Source organism: Heliangelus exortis, chromosome 1, assembly GCF_036169615.1.
Source record: "Heliangelus exortis chromosome 1, bHelExo1.hap1, whole genome shotgun sequence".
NCBI classification, from domain to species: domain Eukaryota; kingdom Metazoa; phylum Chordata; class Aves; order Apodiformes; family Trochilidae; genus Heliangelus; species Heliangelus exortis.
Window position 1 is genome coordinate 195,397,517 of NC_092422.1, and position 21,968 is coordinate 195,419,484.

The 21,968-nt window shown below is 39.6% G+C and overlaps 1 protein-coding gene across 2 annotated transcripts in view; it reads right to left on the reverse strand.

Annotated features, from left to right (window-relative positions):
* The window catches only part of CHCHD3 (coiled-coil-helix-coiled-coil-helix domain containing 3), a 185,451-nt gene that overhangs the window by 18,090 nt on the left and 145,393 nt on the right, over window positions 1-21,968 (reverse strand). For both annotated transcript variants that reach the window (XM_071734222.1, XM_071734221.1), the window contains exon 6: window positions 19,719-19,789. In XM_071734222.1, coding sequence (XP_071590323.1) covers window positions 19,719-19,789 — 71 coding nt within the window. The remainder of the gene's footprint in view (window positions 1-19,718; window positions 19,790-21,968) is intronic.

The following is a 21,968-nucleotide window of genomic DNA, read 5'->3' on the forward strand; positions in this document are numbered from 1 at the left end:
TTCACTCTGATAAACTACAAAGTCTCCATGCACTTCCTTGAGGCCGTGCAATGGGCTGTGCTGAGCCACTCTTTTCCTAAAATATAATCACTTGAGCTGCAACAAATAATAATGTGTGAGCAAACATGCATAATCACCCTGCAAACATGCTGATAATAAGTGAGTACTGGACCTTGCCACAATAGATCTTTGTTTTAATGTGCTTGTACAATGTATTACAGGAATATTAAAACATAATGCCCTCAGCATCCCTTCAGCATGCTGGTAGGTAAACTGCACCTCTCACCATCAACAAATCATGAACTGAGCTTAGAGAGGAGTTGTAAAGCACAACATCCATGTTTTCTCATTATTTTTTTAACTGTTCTCCCCTTCTTAATATTTCACTGCCTACTGGTGGACCTTTTCCTGAGACCACTACTACTGGGAAGCAGTTTAGCACCAGAAGGAGAAGCTATTGCAGGGCAACATCACTGCCAACTCCAAATGATCTTTCAAAGGTTCCTCCTTATGCATTTGGCAGCAAGAATTAGACATTGAGTTATTTAATGGAACTTCATTCATTTCCAAGACAGTGATTCTGATGCAGCTACTTAGCACAGAAGTAAAATGACAGTAAAGAAGTAAAAACTTACAGTAAAGAACTGAAGTAAAATTACAGTAAATGAAATCAGTTCTGTCCTGGCTCAAACCAGGACATAACCTTATCACACCTAATTCTGAAATTGTTTTGGGTCTTTTTGTTCTTTTTTTTTTTTTTTTTTTCTTTTTTTTTTCCCCAAGGCCTTCAGCTACTTTGCTAGGGGAGTGCTTTTTTTAGTTCAAATATTTCAAATTTGATAAACTTTAGAACAACCACTGGACTTTTTCCTGGTGAGGTCATGCCCCTTGATTTCAGCTGGGTCTTGCTGAAGTTTTACTGCTAATTGCTGCTCACTGAAAAATTCAACTTCTGCTGCTGCACATCTCATTACAAAGGATGGTACTAGGCTAAGAGAAAGAAAATTATTCTTCTTGCCAGTTACAGCTGGAAACTGATGATCTTTGCCACCAAGCTGAGCTGTTTGGGTTGGTTAAGGGGGTTTTAATGTGACACGATACCAAAGAACCCTTACAGCAGAACAGAAATAATTTAGGACAAAACACCTCAGTGATGGAAATTATACAAGAAAACAGCAATTTTTTTTTCCAAAAAAAATGTCCTCCTCCTAGTATCACTTCTACAAGTAGGTAGAATCTAAATGACCTCTCTCATTTAATGACACAAACAACAAAAGTCTCCTTCAGGGGTACTGCTTGAATAAAGCAGGAGGATTTGATGGTGCTCATCCCACTTGGTGGGGAAGGTGAGGCCACTTTAAAGTGGAGGTGAGGGCAAGCACCCTACCAAAGCTCCAGAGAGCTGAGAGAGACAATAAAGCACATAATTATAGTTACTTATTGTTTGGTCTACTTAGGGCTCTATTTTATTACACTACTACCAGCAGGGCTGTTTGATGTGCTGCCTTTTTCAGGCAGCAACTTTTTCATCAATCAAAGCAAAAGCAATAGTAGGCAGTTTCTCCTGCTGCCTGTTTGAGGATAAAAGTTAACACTGAACTCTGGTTGTTATCAATCTTCATAAATGTGTCCATTATACAGCAAGCCTGTTCCATATTACACTAAATTTGTTACTAATGCATGCAGAGGAGCAACCCAGTGGCTTAATGGACCCCCTAAATGGCCTGAAACTGGGACTCGTGTTAAGTGGTAAGGAAAGTTTTAAAGAAATAACTGCTTTTGGCATTTCTTTCAATACACAGTAAAATAATTTACAGCAGGTCTAGCTCGAGATATGGATATTGTACTACAACAGGAGTTGTCACACACAAAATAGAGATGTCAGGTTCACAGATTCACAGCATTCCAGCAGTATCTCCAGCAGAGATCTGTGTGGCCAGGGATATTTTATGTTCATAAAATGCTTTGGGATGGAAGGGTTTTTATTTCTCTTCCTAAACCAGCCCAAAACACTGAGCAAAGAAGAACTGGTGAACTGGATTCATTTGACACTGGATTTATCTCAGAAGAATTTGTTTTTAAAATCTACACTGACAGCACTGACTGCATCTTTTATTGATAGGGTTATGGCTTTTTTTCTTTTTTTTTTTTTGGGTGGGGGGGCATCCATCACCTCTCTGGACAACCTGTGCCAGTGTTTCACCACTCTCATAAAAAAAAACCAAAAAACAAGTTGTTTCTTATATCTTGTCTAAACCTTCCCATTTTTGGTTTAAAACCATTACCCCCTGTTCTATCTTCACAGTCCCTACTAAAAGGTCTGTCCTCAAGCACAGAACAAAAATGAACTTTGCTCAGTAGAACACACATTGTCTTAAGGAGAAGTGGTCATGTTTCATCTCTCTTATCTTGGATCTTACCTGAAAGCAACTGGTGGAGTTTTGACCTTCACACATCCATACTGCAAGGATCCAAAAAGCAACAAGAATTTTATATCCCTAAACCTGAGGTGGAGCAGATACTGAAGCCAACTTGAGTCCCATAAAGTGTCATGAAACACAAGAGTGGAGTAACAAGTCTCCAGATTTGAAATACAGGGAATTTGGGATAGAGCCATTACATAGATTAGATGTATCCTTAATCAATTCTCTTGAAAAACAACCTAAGTCTCTTTTGTGGCTAGTCCAGAAAAATTTCTCTTCCTAAACCAGCCCAAAACACTGAGCAAAGAAGAACTGGTGAACTGGATTCATTTGACACTGGATTTATCTCAGAAGAATTTGTTTTTAAAATCTACACTGACAGCACTGACTGCACCTTTTATTGATAGGGTTATGGCTTTTTTTCTTTTATTTTTTTTTGGGGGGGGGGGCATCCATCACCTCTCTGGACAACCTGTGCCAGTGTTTCACCACTCTCATAAAAAAAAACCAAAAACCAAGTTGTTTCTTATATCTTGTCTAAATCTACCCATTTCTGGTTTAAAACCATTACCCCTGTTCTATCTCCACAGTCCCTACTAAAAGGTCTGTCCTCAAGCACACAACAAAAATGAACTTTGCTCAGTAGAACACACATTGTCTTAAGGAGAAGTGGTCATGTTTGATCTCTCTTATCTTGGATCTTATCTGAAAGCAACTGGTGGAGTTTTGACCTTCACACATCCATACTGCAAGGATCCAAAAAGCAACAAGAATTTTATATCCCTAAACCTGAGGTGGAGCAGGTACCAGGGAACTTGAAGCCAACTTGAGTCCCATAAAGTGTCATGAAACACAAGAGTGGAGTAACAAGTCTCCAGATTTAAATAAGGGGAATCTGGGATAGAGCCATTACATAGATTAGATGTATCCTTAATCAACTCTCTTGAAAAACAACCTAAGTCTCTTTTGTGGCTAGTCCAGAAAAATATCTGCTATTTCTCTTCCTAAATGAGCCCAAAACACTGAGCAAAGAAGAACTGGTGAACTGGATTCATTTGACACTGGATTTATCTCGGAAGAATTTGTTTTTAAAATCTACACTGACAGCACTGACTGCACCTTTTATTGATAGGGTTATGGCTTTTTTTCTTTTATTTTTTTTTGGGGGGGGGGCATCCATCACCTCTCTGGACAACCTGTGCCAGTGTTTCACCACTCTCATAAAAAAAAACCAAAAACCAAGTTGTTTCTTATATCTTGTCTAAATCTACCCATTTCTGGTTTAAAACCATTACCCTCTGTTCTATCTCCACAGTCCCTACTAAAAGGTCTGTCCTCAAGCACACAACAAAAATGAACTTTGCTCAGTAGAACACACATTGTCTTAAGGAGAAGTGGTCATGTTTGATCTCTCTTATCTTGGATCTTATCTGAAAGCAACTGGTGGAGTTTTGACCTTCACACATCCATACTGCAAGGATCCAAAAAGCAACAAGAATTTTATATCCCTAAACCTGAGGTGGAGCAGGTACCGAGGAACTTGAAGCCAACTTGAGTCCCATAAAGTGTCATGAAACACAAGAGTGGAGTAACAAGTCTCCAGATTTAAATAAGGGGAATCTGGGATAGAGCCATTACATAGATTAGATGTATCCTCAATCAATTCTCTTGAAAAACAACCTAAGTCTCTTTTGTGGCTAGTCCAGAAAAATATCTGCTATTTCTCTTCCTAAACCAGCCCAAAACACTGAGCAAAGAAGAACTGGTGAACTGGATTCATTTGACACTGCATTTATCTCAGAAGAATTTGTTTTTAAAATCTACACTGACAGCACAAACTGCACCTTTTATTGATAGGGTTATGGCTTTTTTTATTTTTTTTATTTTTTTTTTTTTGGGGGGGGGGGTATCCATCACCTCTCTGGACAACCTGTGCCAGTGTTTCACCACTCTCATAAAAAAAAAAAAAAAAAAGTTGTTTCTTTTATCTTGTCTAAACCTGCCCATTTTTGGTTTAAAACCATTACCCCTGTTCTATCTCCACAGTCCCTACTAAAAGGTCTGTCCTCAAACACAGAACAAAAATGAACTTTGCCCAATAGAACACACATTGTCTTAAGGAGAAGTGGTCATGTTTGATCTCTCTTATCTTGGATCTTACCTGAAAGCAACTGGTGGAGTTTTGACCTTCACACATCCATACTGCAAGGATCCAAAAAACAACAAGAATTTTATATCCCTAAACCTGAGGTGGAGCAGATACTGAAGCCAACTTGAGTCCCATAAAGTGTCATGAAACACAAGAGTGGAGTAACAAGTCTCCAGATTTGAAATAAAGGGAATTTGGGATAGAGCCATTACATAGATTAGAAGTATCCTTAATCAATTATCTTGAAAAACAACCTAAGTCTCTTTTGTGGCTAGTCCAGAAAAATATCTGCTATTTCTCTTCCTAAACCAGCCCAAAACACTGAGCAAAGAAGAACTGGTGAACTGGATTCATCTGACACTGGATTTATCTCGGAAGAATTTGTTTTTAAAATCTACACTGACAGCACTGACTGCATCTTTTATTGATAGGGTTATGGCTTTTTTTCTTTTTTTTTTTTGGGGGGGGGGGGGCATCCATCACCTCTCTGGACAACCTGTGCCAGTGTTTCACCACTCTCATAAAAAAAAACCAAAAAACAAGTTGTTTCTTATATCTTGTCTAAATCTACCCATTTCTGGTTTAAAACCATTACCCCCTGTTCTATCTCCACAGTCCCTACTAAAAGGTCTGTCCTCAAGCACACAACAAAAATGAACTTTGCTCAGTAGAACACACACTGTCTTAAGGAGAAGTGGTCATGTTTGATCTCTCTTATCTTGGATCTTACCTGAAAGCAACTGGTGGAGTTTTGACCTTCACACATCCATACTGCAAGGATCCAAAAAGGAACAAGAATTTTATATCCCTAAACCTGAGGTGGAGCAGATACTGAAGCCAACTTGAGTCCCATAAAGTGTCATAAAACACAAGAGTGGAGTAACAAGTCTCCAGATTTGAAATAAAGGGAATTTGGGATAGAGCCATTACATAGATTAGAAGTATCCTTAATCAATTATCTTGAAAAACAACCTAAGTCTCTTTTGTGGCTAGTCCAGAAAAATATCTGCTATTTCTCTTCCTAAATGAGCCCAAAACACTGAGCAAAGAACTGGTGAACTGGATTCATTTGACACTGGATTTATCTCAGAAGAATTTGTTTTTAAAATCTACACTGACAGCACAAACTGCACCTTTTATTGATAGGGTTATGGCTTTTTTTATTTTATTTTATTTTTTTTGGGGGGGGGGGCATCCATCACCTCTCTGGACAACCTGTGCCAGTGTTTCACCACTCATAAAACAAAAAAAAAAAAGTTGTTTCTTATATCTTGTCTAAACCTGCCCATTTTTGGTTTAAAACCATTACCCCCTGTTCTATCTCCACAGTCCCTACTAAAAGGTCTGTCCTCAAACACAGAACAAAAATGAACTTTGCTCAGTAGAACACACATTGTCTTAAGGAGAAGTGGTCATGTTTGATCTCTCTTATCTTGGATCTCACCTGAAAGCAACTGGTGGAGTTTTGACCTTCACACATCCATACTGCAAGGATCCAAAAAGCAACAAGAATTTTATATCCCTAAACCTGAGGTGGAGCAGGTACTGAAGCCAACTTGAGTCCCATAAAGTGTCATGAAACACAAGAGTGGAGTAACAAGTCTCCAGATTTAAATAAGGGGAATCTGGGATAGAGCCATTACATAGATTAGATGTATCCTTAATCAATTCTCTTGAAAAACAACCTAAGTCTCTTTTGTGGCTAGTCCAGAAAAATATCTGCTATTTCTCTTCCTAAATGAGCCCAAAACACTGAGCAAAGAAGAACTGGTGAACTGGATTCATTTGACACTGGATTTATCTCAGAAGAATTTGTTTTTAAAATCTACACTGACAGCACTGACTGCATCTTTTATTGATAGGGTTATGGCTTTTTTTCTTTTTTTTTTTTGGGGGGGGGGCATCCATCACCTCTCTGGACAACCTGTGCCAGTGTTTCACCACTCATAAAAAAAAAAAAAAAAAAAAACGTTGTTTCTTATATCTTGTCTAAACCTGCCCATTTTTGGTTTAAAACCATTACCCCTGTTCTATCTCCACAGTCCCTACTAAAAGGTCTGTCCTCAAACACAGAACAAAAATGAACTTTGCCCAATTTTAAAATCTACACTGACAGCACTGACTGCATCTTTTATTGATAGGGTTATGGCTTTTTTTTATTTTTTTTTTCTTTTGGCCAAACTACTGTGTGTTCGGTCATGGCAAAGGGAGAAGAATGTATGAAAGAAGGAAAGGGAGTGCATTTCATCAGGGCAAGATTTCACTACCAGTAAAGCAGTGTAGACAGAGAGGCAGCCTATTACCCCCAGATCCATAAAGCCTGTCTGACAAAACCTTTCCATCCTGATCCTCTCGTGCTTCCAGTAATGCACAGGGAGGCACTTCCTACAGAATATTATCCCTCTTAACCCAGCCTTGACAGGGGAGTCCATCTTTCTACACTTTATGGCCAGAGCCACAGCACTCCAGTGGTCTTCTGAATGCTACCCAGATCAGCTTTATCTGTTCCATTCCCTTCCTTTCCCCAGGCTCAAATGGGAGCTTTAAATGTTCCAGGATGCTGCTTTGATTTTACGCTGCAGGCAGAGGAGTGGAAAGGCAGAGGAGAGGGGGAGAGAGCATCTTTATGATTATTTCCTTTTAAACACTGACAACTTTTCCAATTTCAGTTATAGATCCTCTATAAAGCCACACAGCACTTGGACTGACAAACCCCATCAACATTTAACTGCTCCATAAACAGTAATAGGGAAAAAAAAAAACCAACATTCTCCTACTGAACATTCTCCTTTATGTTCTTTGAGGGTTAGAGGTGTTTCTGCTTTTCAGGCTTCTGGAACATTAATATTGGGTCACATCTAGACCAGCTGAAATGTTTTAAAATGCCAACAAAAAATATTTAGGAAATCCTCTCTTCAAAACCATTAGGAAAATGGTATTTCTTTGCTTAAGAATGAAACTTGTATTCAAGAAAATCTGAAAATGCATTTAACAGATACTGTAAAAGCCTTTAAAAAGTTGCTTAGGGTATTTCATGACCAATGCATGCTTTTTGTCCTTTTTTTTTTTTTTTACTGTCCTCTCACTTTGAAGAGGCAGTGATAACCACTGAGAAGAAAAATAAATCAAAAATCACATTCAGAAAATAATACAGCATTTTTTAACTGAGGACAAATTCTAGAGAAGACAAAGGCAGAACAGCAAGACAAAAAAATCCTGTAAATGACACACATTAAATAACAGAAAAATATTTTAAGGGAAATAAAAGAAACTGAATTTTCTGCTAGGGAAATAGACTATTGTGTCAGCCCTGAACCCTCCCAAACCCTTAGCTCCATAGCTAACATGGCCCAGGAACACACTATTAAATATCTAAAGGAATCAAGGCTCATTCCCTACAAACCATTAGATCTAGAACTATGTTACAATTAGGATTTTGAAGTTTATGGATCAGAGCTTCAGCCTCCTATGACATGACAGGCACAACACTGTGCAAAGTGTGTGTACAGTCACACCACTTGGGGCTGGGAGTAGCTGCAAAGCTCCTTTCTGATCAATTAATTGACTTACAGACTTGGGTTTGGAGATGCCCACTGGGAAAGCTTGCTGGAAATTTCAAGCTAAAAAGAGAAAGGAATTTTTTTTTTTTTTTTCCCCAATACTTGTATCTTCTGGGAAATAATTTCCAAATGGTTATATTCAGAAAAGGAAAATAACATAATTTCTGTTATCTGTGGTGACTTTTTCCTGAGCAAAGGAGAATAATTGATATACCACATAAGATGGAGGGTAGGAAGAAGTTCATGGAGGATCCATGTCAGTCCTCTGTCCAAAGCTATGTGAAAATCCAGATTTTTGTGCCCTGGTCAACTCATAAAGAATGGAACTGCTTAAGAAACCAAACTGTAGTTTTAAAAAACAAATCTATCAAATGCTGGAAGTGCTGGTAACAAAACAAGCCAGAATATCACTGCTTGATTCTAGTTAAGAAGGAAAACAAAAGTTTGAGGACCAATATAATTTCTTGCCTGTCATTGTGACCCAAACCATTCAGGTCATTGATAAAACATATATTGTATTAGGAAAAATGGGCTACAAAGTTTGTGTGAAAAATGGCCTAGAAAGTTTGTGTAAAAAATGGCAGTCATTAACAGGTTCATTAATTAGACTCAGATTTGGCAGAGATTACCCAGCTGACCTCAGGCAGGTCCCCTGACCTTAAGGGCTCATTGCATGCACTCCTGTCACATCTACCCAGGCCCTCCCATTATTTTTATTCCAGTAGCACCTAGATGGACTGATTAAAGCTAAATTTCCAGGAGGCAGGTAATTTGTTAGATTTTCTAATATATAAAAATCCCTAAACCCTAGGTAGACCTAAAAAGGCTTCTCCAGGACCCAAGATCCATGCAGCAGCACACATGTTGCCAACCCCATGCTGCACAGTTTTGCCCTACTGAAAAAACCCCAAAGAGTGAATCAAGTGCAGCCTGGCACAATTTTACTTCTTGAATGACAGGGAAGAAATAAACTTCTTCCTTTATCAAACCAGCAGAGTGATACCTGCAATGGGATAATCCTGTGCCACCTCCCAGCTCCCACCTCTCCAGATGTTGCCATGGGCTGGGACACAAGCACCTGAATAAATAATATATTAATAATTGCATTAAATAAATGCAATCTGGTTCTGGTGCCAGCAGCATTTCTGCTGTTGGGATTGTTTTGGGAATGCAAACTCCTTTTCAAGTGTAAATGAAAGAGCAAGGGGATGCTGGGAGAGTGATGGACAAACTCTGGTTGAACACTCCAGAGCTGACAAACAAATTGTGTGAAAAGCATGACTGCTCACCAAGGTCCAAATCTGATGGAGATCCATCCTGATTTGCAGTGCCCTAAGCAAATAGGAAAATAAAAAGCAGTATTGGAAAATAACTCAACTAAAAGTGCAGCTCTGCTCCAGAAAGGAGCCATTAGAGCATACCTGGTTCTCTGCATGGTGATGTCTCACCAGCTTCCCAGGGTAGAAAAAAAGAAATAAAATAGTTTTTATACCATTTACCCTTCCAGGGCTACAGAGTAAGGTAGATGTGATGTGATGTACTCACCAGCCACCACAATTTTCAAGTCCAGTAATAATCTTTACTACCAGCAATTAAAAAAAAAAAAGTTGTATTTTTGAACTAAATCTCATGTGAATTAGGAGGCAACAAGGCAGCTTAACTTTACAAGTTGTACTTTCCTCTTTTATAAGACAGCTTTATAAGACAACTAAGACTAAAGACTCCTAATAGTATTTTTACAAACTTCCAGAGCTACAGAGTAAGGTAGATGTGATGTGATGTACTCACCAGCCACCACAATTTTCAAGTCCAGTAATAATCTTTATTACCAGCAATTAAAAAAAAAAAGTTTTATTTTTGAACTAAATCTCATGTGAATTAGGAGGCAACAAGGCAGCTTAACTTTACAAGTTGTACTTTCCTCTTTTATAAGACAGCTTTATAAGACAACTAAGACTAAAGACTCCTAATAGCATTTTTACAAACTTCCAGAGCTACAGAGTAAGGTAGATGTGATGTACCCACCAGCCACCACAATTTTCAAGTCCAGTAATAATCTTTACTACCAGCAATTAAAAAAAAAAAGTTTTATTTTTGAACTAAATCTCATGTGAATTAGGAGGCAACAAGGCAGCTTAACTTTACAAGTTGTACTTTCCTCTTTTGTAAGACAGCTTTATAAGACAACTAAGACTAAAGACTCCTAATAGCATTTTTACAAACTTCCAGAGCTACAGAGTAAGGTAGATGTGATGTACCCACCAGCCACCACAATTTTCAAGTCCAGTAATAATCTTTACTACCAGCAATTAAAAAAAAAAAGTTTTATTTTTGAACTAAATCTCATGTGAACTAAGAGGCAACAAGGCAGCTTAACTTTACAAGTTGTACTTTCCTCTTTTGTGAGACAGCTTTATAAGACAACTAAGACTAAAGACTCCTAATAGTATTTTTACAAACCTTATTTTCTGAGCCTGACAGCACTTTGCCACAAAGCAAGTGATCAAAAATTTCCCAAAGTGTTTAATGCATGCTTCAGTTTTACAACTGGGATTCTGTTTAGTGGGGTCTACAGAGAAAAACTGCAGTCATTTTTTTTTTTCCTCTCAATCCAGCCCAATACTACTGGAAGGGAAGGGAAAAAAATGGGAAAAAAAAGTGGTTAATTACAAGTGGCAGTCAATGAGGTGGAATGGAGGTGTTAGGAATGTAAATCAGGGATGCCTGATGCAGCAGCAGCAGCATCTGTGCATGCAGCTTCCAAAATAATGAGATTGTGCTGATGTCCTGGCATCCTGCTTTGATCACTTCATCATGTTCAAGAGCTCTGATGGGAACACAGGGGTCAGTGGCACTGACCTCCCTTCCTTGCACACACACAAATATTAGTGACTGTGCAAGGCTTGCTGTCCTTCCAGCCCATGATTTCAGAATGGATGGTGACAGAGCTGGGGGCCTTAACTAAATAGGGAGCAGTAAATAGAGAGCACAAACTTGGAAGTGTCATGTTCTAACATGTAGAGGTAATTGGGAATTCATCCTTCAGCCTGCAAGCCAGGAACAGGTTCTTAAAAATAAATAAAATATTAAAAAATAAAATAGAATAAAAAAATCATACCATCAACTCTCCCTTCCAGACAGGTTTGCTGCTGTCTGCTCCAAAGGTGGGGGCTGTGAGATTTGTAGGCTTTGATCCTACAGATGGTTTGAGCTCATAAAAACCATCTTTAGAAAAGGTATTTGTAAATCTCAGCAAAGGGAGATTAGAAAACACAGAACAAATTAATAATAAAAAAAAGAAAAAAAGGAAGAGACTCTGGGTTTTAACCTTCCTTCGTTTAATACTGTAATTAGGAAATCATTTACTCATGTTCATAAAAATCCCAACAAAGGATGCTGAGTGTATTAAAACAAGAGGCTTTAGCCCTTGAAAAGGAACATGAAGCCAGATGTACTGCTGCAGAGTGTTCCATGCCAGCTACACCATCAAGACTCAGTCCTTGCTGGTTGTGAATTGCTCATGAAACTGCAGCCAGCAGCAAGAACTGCCCCTTAATGAGTGCATCCATCAGCTTTCAGGGGACTTGGTTGGTTACCAGCACACAAAACCAGGGAATATGCCAACTTCCCTGTGGGCCACCCATGTGTGAAGGAAAAGTTTCACTCATAGTCTCTAGAATTACTTAACTGGCCATGTAGGCAAATATGGGAAAGCTGTGGTGTGCTGGAACATGAGCACGTGTTTTCCCCTTCCAACTCATCCATCAGCTTTATCTGGAGAGGAAAGAGACATTCAGATAAAAAAGGATGTTTGCCCACATGGTTATTCTCCTACAACACCTACCCTACTATCCCTATCCTATCCTTCCAGAAAATCTGGCTATTTCAAGTGTCAGTTCCTATCAAATAAAAAAAATTAAATCATAGTCGTGACATTGTGCTTTATTAAAAATTAATTTCAACATTGCTTTCTGAAATTCCAGACTGTCAAGTAACAAACTTTGTGAAAAGCAGGTGATAGCCTGAGGGGAGTTTTAATGATTGGACCCATGATTTCTTAAAAGGAAACAAAAGGGGAAAAAGGATTATGACATGCATGGAAAGAATTGGCTTGGCCCTGTTAGCTATATTTTGAATAATGGATTTTGAAAGTTACTGTAACACTCAAAACCCACATTCAATGCTTCAAACCTAGCTCCTGACCAAAAATGCACATTTAGAATTCACATTACAGCTGAAATATTTCAATGAAAACACACATCCCCATGCAAATAGACTCCTGTGTCTGGGCTTACCAGAAAAACACACAGCTACTGAGCCAGAATCCCCTGCTCCCACTTCATTCAGAATGAACCTCCATCAGCTAAAAAGTGCACAATTAATATTTCATCCAGCCCTGTTGAGTACTCTCATTCCTAATGGACTGTATTGATCAAAGGAAGAAAGTTAAATATCTACGTTGCTGTAGGGAAAACTCAAGCAGTAATTTATGAAGTGATCATCATTTCATAGGTAAATGCACGGAATAAAAAGGGTTAGGAATTGTGATACTCTATCCTCTTAAAGATTACAGAGCAATGGGGTAGCTACTGCCCACTCAAGTCCCTTCCTCAAGCCAATGAAGCAGTGAGGAACTCTACCCAAAAGGTAAAAATACACAATTCTTTCTTCCTCACTCTGATTCAAAGGCATTCATGGTCTAGGGGCTTTCACAGAATCACCTGGGTTGGGAAAGACCTTTAAGAGTCCAAACATAACCCAAAAAAATCCTTAACTAAGCCACATTCCCAAGCATTATGTCTATTCCTCCAGGGATGGGGACTCCACCATTGCCCTGGGCAGCCTGTTCCAAGGTCTGAGAACCCTCTTAGTGAGGAAATTCTCTTTAACATCTAATCTAAACCTTCCCTGGCACTGCTTGAGCTCACTGCCTCCTATCCTACCACTTCATTGTTTCAAGGGAGTGCTGTGTGGAAGGAAAATCACCTCCATAAAGTATTGGAAGGAATTAAAAAAATTTGCTTGAAGGAGCTTTGGCCAGGCAGCCCTCAGGGGGGTCTAACAGGACCAAGTAGTGACTAAAAGAAGTGATCAAAGAGAAAAATATTCTGTTTTACTTGTGCATTCCAGAGGAACAGGATTTTGGATGTCCAAGATAAACAAAGTTTGGAAGTCTCTTCATCAGAGATCGAAAAGACTGGAAGTCTCCTCATCAGTTTCTCTTCCTACCTGAAGCAGCTCTCCATGTTCTGGTCTGGTTTAAAGCTAAGAGGGGTGGCAATGCCCCCCCGACTCTGCAAAACCATTTTCACTTGGTTCCTTGGGTGCAATGCCACCAGATACCAGCAACAGCACTGCTTAAAGCTGTCCCTGCTGTGCCACTCTCTGCATGGGTTCAGCCCAGCTGCCTGGGATGGGGTAAAAGTGTGGAAAAAAAAGAGAAATAAGACAATCTGAATACCTCTGCTGCTAAGGAAAGTGCCACAGTTTGAGTTCAACACCTATAGCATAACTTAGAGATGTAGCAGCCTTCTGTTCACCTGCAGAACATCACGGGTTACTCAGGACCATTGTCCCCAGCTGAAACATGGGGAGAAAAACAAGGATACTGCCAGCAACAGGACCACCAGGGAAAACAAGACTGAAATTATTCTTTTGTGACAAAGCACTACGTATACATGCTATATCATAGAATCATAAGAGTGCTTTGGGTTGGAAGGGACCTCAAAGCTCATCCAGTCCCAACCCCCTGCATGGGCAGGGACACCTCCCACCAGCCCAGGGGGCTCCAAGCCCCATCCAACCTGACCTGAGACACTGCCAGGGATGGGGCAGCCACAACTTCCTTGGACAACCTGGGCCAGGCTCTCCCCACCCTCAAATTCCAGAATTTCCTCCCCATCTCCAACCTCAATCTCCCCTTTCTCTCCAAGGTTTAACCCATTTCCCTTCTCCTCTCCCTACCCCCCCGTGTCCAAAGCCCTCCCCCAGCTTTCTTGGAGCCCCTTCAGATATTGGAAGGTTGCTCTAAGCTCACCTGGGAGCCTCCTCTTCTCCAGGCTGAACAACCCCAATCCCTCAGCCTGGCTTCCCAGGGAGGTGCTCAGCCCTCTGAGCATTTGAGTGGCTCTGCTCTGGACACCTTCCAGGAGCTCTGTGTCCTTCTGCTCTTGGGGACTCCACAACTGGACACAGAGCTCCAAGTGGAATATGGGATGATTTGTTCAGGATCACTCTATTTAGAGCCCATCATCTATGGCTGAGCAAAGGGAGCTCAACTAGAAGAGCCACAAGACTGCAGGATCTGTCCAAGGATTTCTAAATAGCTTTTTGGTTTTTTGTACTGGAAAAACTACCATGTAGTATTCCACAAATAAGTTCTAACCTGTACTTAAAATCTTCAACCTTTAGAAACAACCAGTGCTAATTAAGGCAGCATAAGAAACTGCTAGAAAAGGAAAAGTTTCCCACCAGTGAATCTGCAGAAGCAGAGACAAAGCAGAAACCACTTACCTGGATATCTCCAGCATGGATATTTATGTTTGTATGTATGTGAGTACTGAATATATTTGCATTAAGGAACTATCAATATTACTCTTATATAGGTAATACAGAAGATTCCCTTAGAAGTCACCACATGTGCCCACCATCAGAAGGGTAACAAGAACAGTGAAACAAACCCACACTTCCCTGGTCTCAGTCCAATGTTGTCATGAAAAAGCTCTTTTGCTCTCTCTACTGCTTTTTTTTTTTTTTTTAAATATCCCTGTCCAGAGAAAATTAGCATCAGTGCTTTGCAAGAAAATTATATTTGAAGCTGGAAGTATCACTGCTATTCCTTTACTGTAACCTCATCACCAATTATCTCAGCTTCACTCCCAGTTAAAAAGAGTATTAGCTAAAACACAACTTAAAGCAAGTACTCTTTGTGTTTCTATGTATTCCTAGATAACCAAACACAACTGTGCTTTAAAATTTATTTTCAGTAAACATTCTAATCCAAGCTTCATTATAAAGAAGTCACTAATTAAAGGAATATTGATGTTTTGTCATTCACTCCTCTCCACTCTACCCTGAATTTAACCCCCTGCTGAACAGAGTTTCAAGGTTTTAACAGCCTGTTGTGGGGCTGTCACCAAGCCCTCCCTTCCATCAGTGATCAGAGCAGTGGAAATGATCAAGGATGATGTGAAATGTATTGATTTGGTTTGTAAAACTGTTTTTAAAAACATCTCCAATGTGTGAAGATCGTTCTGTGCGAAGCAGTCTGAGCAAATCCCAAACATTTCCATGTTCAATCAGACAAGCTCCTCCAGCTCCCAAGAGGCTGATGGCAAAGTTCCTGGTCAAAAGTCTCATAGCAAGGGAAAAAAGCCATCAAAACCTGTAATTCAGAATAAACACCCAAGGATCCAGATGATGCAAAGGAATCCTCCCTGATTAAAACTGTCAGCGCTGGATAACTTCAACTGTGAACCTATAAAAACCCCAACATGTACAAACCCTGAGCTGGGCAAGATCCAGAATTTGGCTTTGTGGCAGACACAGGAGTTTGGAAGTGAAACACTGAGATACCAGGGAAAACCTCACCCTTATTTTCCCTTTGTACAAACCTCTCAGATCATCAAGTCCAACCATCAACCCAACACCACCAGCCAACTAAACCAGCTCCTCGAGTGCTGCATCCACAGTTTTGAAACCAGCAAGGATGGTGACTCCACCACTTCCCTGGGAGGTATTTATGCTACTGCCTTTAATATACTCAGCAATGAGCTGGGCAAAGGGACAAAGTGTGTCCTCAGCAAGTTTCTTGGTGGTGCAGAACTGGGAAGAGTGGCTGTCACACCAGAAGGCGATGCTGCCAATGCTGGACAGGCTGGTGTGTTGGGTGGGGAGAAACCTGAAGAAATTCAACAAGGGCAAGTGGAGAGTGCAGCATCTGGGAAAGAACAACCTCATGTATCAATACAGGTTGAGAGCAGCTCTGGGGAAAAGGACCTGGGAGTTTTGGTGGACAGCATGAGCCAAGAATGTGCCCTCAGAGTCAAGAAGTTCAATGGCATCCTGGGGTCCACCAAGAACCAGAAGGTCGAGGGAGGTTCTTCTTCCCTTCTGTTCTGTCTTGGTGAGGTCCCATCTGGAATACTGCAACCAGTTCTGGGCTTTCCAGTTAATGATGAACAAGGAGAAAGTCCATGCAGAGGCACTAACACTGGAGCATCAACCACACCAGGAGAGACTGAGACTGAGAGGGGATATCATCTATGCTCACAAATATCTAACAGGAGGGAATCAGGATGGGACCAGACTTTTTTTTAGTTGTGCCCACTGACAGGACAAGGGGAAATGGTCACAAACAGAAACACAAGAGGTTCAGCATCAACATAAGGAAAAACTTTTTTACTGTAAGGGTAACAGAGCACTGGATCAGGCTGCCAAGAGAGGTTGTGGAGTTTCACATCCAAAACCCCCGTGGATGTGTTCCTGGGTGGTTCCCCTGCAGCAGGGGGGATGGACTACAAGATCTTCAGAGATCCCTTCCAAGCCCATTCTGTGATTCTGGGTGATTCCCCAAAGAAACTTGGATTTCCTGGGTTTGCCAAGAAAAGCAGAAGCTTCAAGCAACTCCGTGTTGTCTGTGAGAAAGTGGTGGAGCAGAAGAACTGCAAAATATTTCGGAGAAAGGACTGGTGCCCAGCTCTGAAGTTTGATCTACCACACAGAATTAAAAACCCACAAGTCAAAGTAAAAACATTTATTTTAGGCTGACTTTGCCCTGTCTGCTGATGCTACTCCTTAAATGAATAATCAAGATGTTGCTTGGCTCTAGATACCACGGGGGAATACAATGTCACCACCGCAGCTGCCAAATTTCCCGCTACCAGCCCTGCAAATTAAGGAAAAAACCCACAATATAAATGCACAATTGGATTAGTTAAAGTTCAAATCTTTGCCCAAAGCCCAGCTCTTCCTGTAATACTGCATTCTTTTCTTCTTGTGTAAACTTCTCATTATAAGAGAGACATCTTCCTAATATAATAATTCTGGTTATAATGGAACTGCGGGTAACATAACTCCGACATTAGAAAAGGCAGCATGCTCTAGTAATGTTGTTTTAATGTAATTTGGGGACTGCAGGAACTGACTGAACCTGGTCATTTAGGATTTGATCAATGTGAATTAGTGTCTTAAAGAGATGAACCATTTGATAATTCAGAATTTGATCAATGGGAATCAGGACCTCGCGGAGATAAAGCATTTATCATGACCAGTCGGAATATCACTCTAATTCTAAGGGAATAAGAAGACATCAATAAAAACTGCAGACAATGTACAGAAGAGCAGGCAGTAAAACAGGTCTTCATGGGACATTTGGTTTTTCTCCCTTTTAATGGGGAGAATTACCCCTAAAGAAACCACAGCTGATGTAATTTCAGGGACTAAATGGAGGAAGAAAAAGGGAAATCCGGGAAAATGTTAAGTAATTATCCACTCCTCTTAACTCTTGTAGCTTGAAGAGTTGAAGAAATGCAGGTTATTTCAATAAAACTTAACTAATTCTAGACATATTTAAAATAAAGTGAGACTCTTTTGTACTAATACCACAATTAGATCTATTAATCTCACACTTAGCACCCGAGATCCCACTGACATGCAGCACATTGGTTTACACATTAACAAAATTTAGCAGCTCAGCCTCACTTAATTCTTCTTTTACAGCCAATTAAACAAGCTCTTTAAACACCACTGCTTGAAACTCTGTCCTCAGTCCTCACATGCAATTAAAGTGAACATAAGAAGTGCCTGGTGACACCAAAAGAGCATCATCTTTGGGTTTCACTCCATCATTCATAATTTCCATACAAAGGGCAGTGAGTTGAAACCTGAGATAGAAAAGAATTTTATATAAAGATATTTTTAAAATTATAAAACAATAATGATATTTCATGCCCATTATCAAACCTATTGCAACTCACACACATACACCTGATACTTTTTTCTTTTCATAATGTTCTCTGTTTGGTTTTTTTTTTTTTTTTGAGGCCATGGACCAAAACTGGATCCACTAGTGAAAAAGCTCCAAATAATTTCTGGAAAAAAAATTTGGCTTGAAGTGCAAAGGAAGCACAGCAACTTGACTGGATGACCAGTCAAACAGTAATTTTCTATTTATAACTTTATTCTCCAGAAAATCAACAGAAGACCATTCTCATCAAGCATTAGGAATCTCTGATTCCCTCTCCAAATCCTCTTTGTTTTATGCAGACAGACTGAAGCATCCTTCAAAATGGTTTTCTTAAAATTCTTAGATGATAAAAAGCTTCTGCTATATCTGCCAGTTCCATTTGTACAGAAAGAAACCCAGAAGCATTTGATTTACTTAGGAAATAATTTGAATATGAGAGGGAAAAAATAACCAAATACAAAGCCATTTCCCACCCCTGGCTGCACCAACCACCCCGAGCCACCACTTTAATACTTCAAATCACAACAGCAGCTTGTTTGGGGATAATGAAAGGCAGATTAGGTAATAATTACATTTCAAAACTTGACAATACCCCACTGTACCAGAGGAAGAAGAGATAACCCCCCCTGGATGGGAATCTTATCACAGATAAAACACATTACAACGAGTAACTACAGCCCAGGCTTCCCATACATCATGGGAAAGCCTCCCAATGATGCTTAGATCAGATCTCAAGTCAATGGTCACTCTGTCCTTGTTTGAGGGACAGATGGATTCAGTTCTCAATATCCTCTGCACCACTGACCAGTACAAAGAGTTTGTATCTACTCCACAGGATATTAACAATTCATGATATTAAGATATAAAGTGATTTTTATCTTACAGTTAAGAACTTTATTTATATCATTATCCCCAGTGCAAAAAAGGGCTTTTTCTCTACTTGCTCATCAAAAAGCAAAACCCAAACCAAAAGAAAATACCTCCCCAAACCTCAAAATCATCCCAGAGTGATTCATTTTACACAGCATTTCTCAGTTACTGGTGAGACTGAAAGGCTGTAAAAAGTTCTCTCTGTATCCTTAGAAAAATGATAAATGGAACCTTCTGCTTAATGGATGAACCAGCAGAAAGGGAAAAGTCCAAGGCTAAGGGTCAGAGTCACTTTGATCCATCAATTACTGTATCTTCATTTAACTATCCTCAGGACTAATAAAAATTATTTAATTTGACCTTCACTGTTAAGGCTGAAGTGAAGTTGCTAATTTAAATCCTTTCACATCCTGCAAGCACAGGAAGAATACTATTGTCATGCAAAGCTGGAACTACATTTTTCGTGCTCCTTTAGAGAAAAAAAAAAAGTTAAGGTATACATTTTTTGAATATTTCATGCATCTTATCAAATATAAATTAATTAGCACGTTATTAACTGCACACCCAATTTCTATAAAGCTTGCAGTTATTATGCATTGGCTTCCAAATTCTTCAAAATTCTGTCATGTCAATAACCAGCAAAGGCTGATAGTATCTGTGACAGGGGGAAGGGGATTTCTTCTGCATTTTAATGTGGGTAAGAACTTCCCTGGCTGCCAGGCTCAAAAGTAATATTAGAAAGGACTTACTTGAACCGAGATGACACCTCATCAGCAGCTTTTTGATATTGCTCTGTGGTGACTTTGTAGAACTGGGCACTCTGGAAAATAAAATTAAAAAATAATACAGATTTAATATGATATTTATACATCTAGTTTCACATGGACAAGACAAGGGGCAATGGGCATAAATTGGTCCTGGGGAGACTCCCGTTGAACACAGGAGGAAAATTTGTCACTCTGAGGACAGACAGACACTGGAATGGTCTCCCAGGGAAGTGGTGGATCCCCCCACTTGGAAAAATGTGAAGTCTCAGCTCAGTGGGTGCTGGGACATCTCATAGAAACATTAATATTGAAAGGGTTGGAGCAGATGATCCTTGAGGTCCCTTCCAACCTGACATTCTATGATCCTATGAAATAATGCTGATTAGATAATTTATCCATTTAAATTGCTCAAAACCCCCCAAAACCTCACCATCCAAGCAAGAATTCTACAATGTTCCAGGGATTACTACTTTTTTTTTGTTGTTTTGTTGTGTTTTTTTTTTTTAATAAGTGTGTCCTCTTGGTTACAGAAGATTATGCAAACAAGATGGGTCTCAGGGAGGACACTGGAGAGACACATGGGGTAAGAATCATATATTTAGCACTAGGTGCTGCTGGAGCCTTTGAAGCTTCTCCATTAGGAAAAAAAAAATCAAAATACTGAATCTTTACTTCTTTGAACATCCCTACTTGCATTACTTAAACATATAACCCCATCTAGTTTGCAGGTGATGCTCAAGAGTCAAACTTCAAAGTTGCACAATAAATTAAGGATGCCTTGACTTTCTCCTTTGCTCTTTGCCATGATAATGCCTCTTGCAGTGAGTTATTTTAATATTCCAAACTTCCAGGTCACTTCAATCAGTTGCTGATTTTAATTTTTAAAGCCAGGCAGCCACAGAACATATTTTCATCTCCTCCAAACCCAGGAATTCTTCTCCCTCCGTTCCACCAAGTCATTAATTTCCAAAATGCAGGGAAGAGGAAGACTGAATCATCAAGCAATAGAACTTCTTCTATACTTGAAAATGGCAAAGTTTCTCAGTGGGATGCAGGATATTCGAAGACAAATCACTGTAATGTTGTGATGCTTCAATGTCTAGATAATATATACTTGGTATTTTTAAAGAGGTTTTTATAGTCTTAGCACAGTTGGACTTAAGATGTAATAAGTAAGGCACCTGGCTTCACAGTTGGAGGAATAAAGAGAAGTTAAAGCAGTTCAAAAGTTCTCTAAAACCATTTTTCTCTGAGTGGTGGGGCAAACAGGTCATGGAGATGTAGAAAGGTTTTGTCTGCACTTGCAAGAATTTTTCTGTAGCTTTGCAGCTCTTGAGTCATTTGGCATCCTGGGGAGTCAGGTTATCATGGCAACAAAACTCTTACAGTCACACACTGCACGATTACATAAAAACCATTCTGAATCCTTACTTTAACAATCTCCCTATTAATATCATGGCTTAAGGTTGGTTCGTGCCACCAGATTGAATTTTGCATCTTTAAAACACTGAACGTACACAAATGGCAGAAAGAAGTTCACAGAAGGTGTCATTCTGGTTTTATTTTGGGTAAAGTAAACAGGTTTTGGTTGGGTTTTTATGATGTGTGAAAAAGCAATATGCCTAAAACATTGTTAGGGGGGAAAAAAATGGTTAAAGGAGCCTGTAATTAGTGAGATCACTCTTCTGGAGAAGTCAAAGATGAGACATTCTCCTTGATCACTGGGTTAGTAAACATGTCCCAGGCAACATTTATCTGTGCCAAAGTATGTTATGAGGAACATGAGGAAAATAACCCACTACAGCAAAACTACTTGATGGAAACTGGAAAAGAGGGAAGGAAACTGCTAGCTACAAAATTAAAAGAAAAAAAAAAAAAATTTTTCCTTCCCATTTCCATCTCTTTTTCCCCCAGAGCTCTTCCTTACAAATGGTAATTTCAAAATGTAGAGAAAGCAAAAGAAGACTAACTCTGCACATGGGTAAAACTGGAGTGCAAGCCTAATATTTTCCTCCAAATGATAACAAATTGTGTAACATTGACCACAGCCAAAGGTCATGCACAGATCACAAAGAGCACGGGGGTCTCCTGTGTTTTTGCTTCTGAGCTTCAGACCTAATAATTCATTTGTCCTGGAATCAAGGTTTCCAGGCACGTGACTTGGGGGTCATTTATTTTTTCATAAATCATCGTTGGCCAGGAAGAAAATGAAAATGAAATCCTCCTCACACC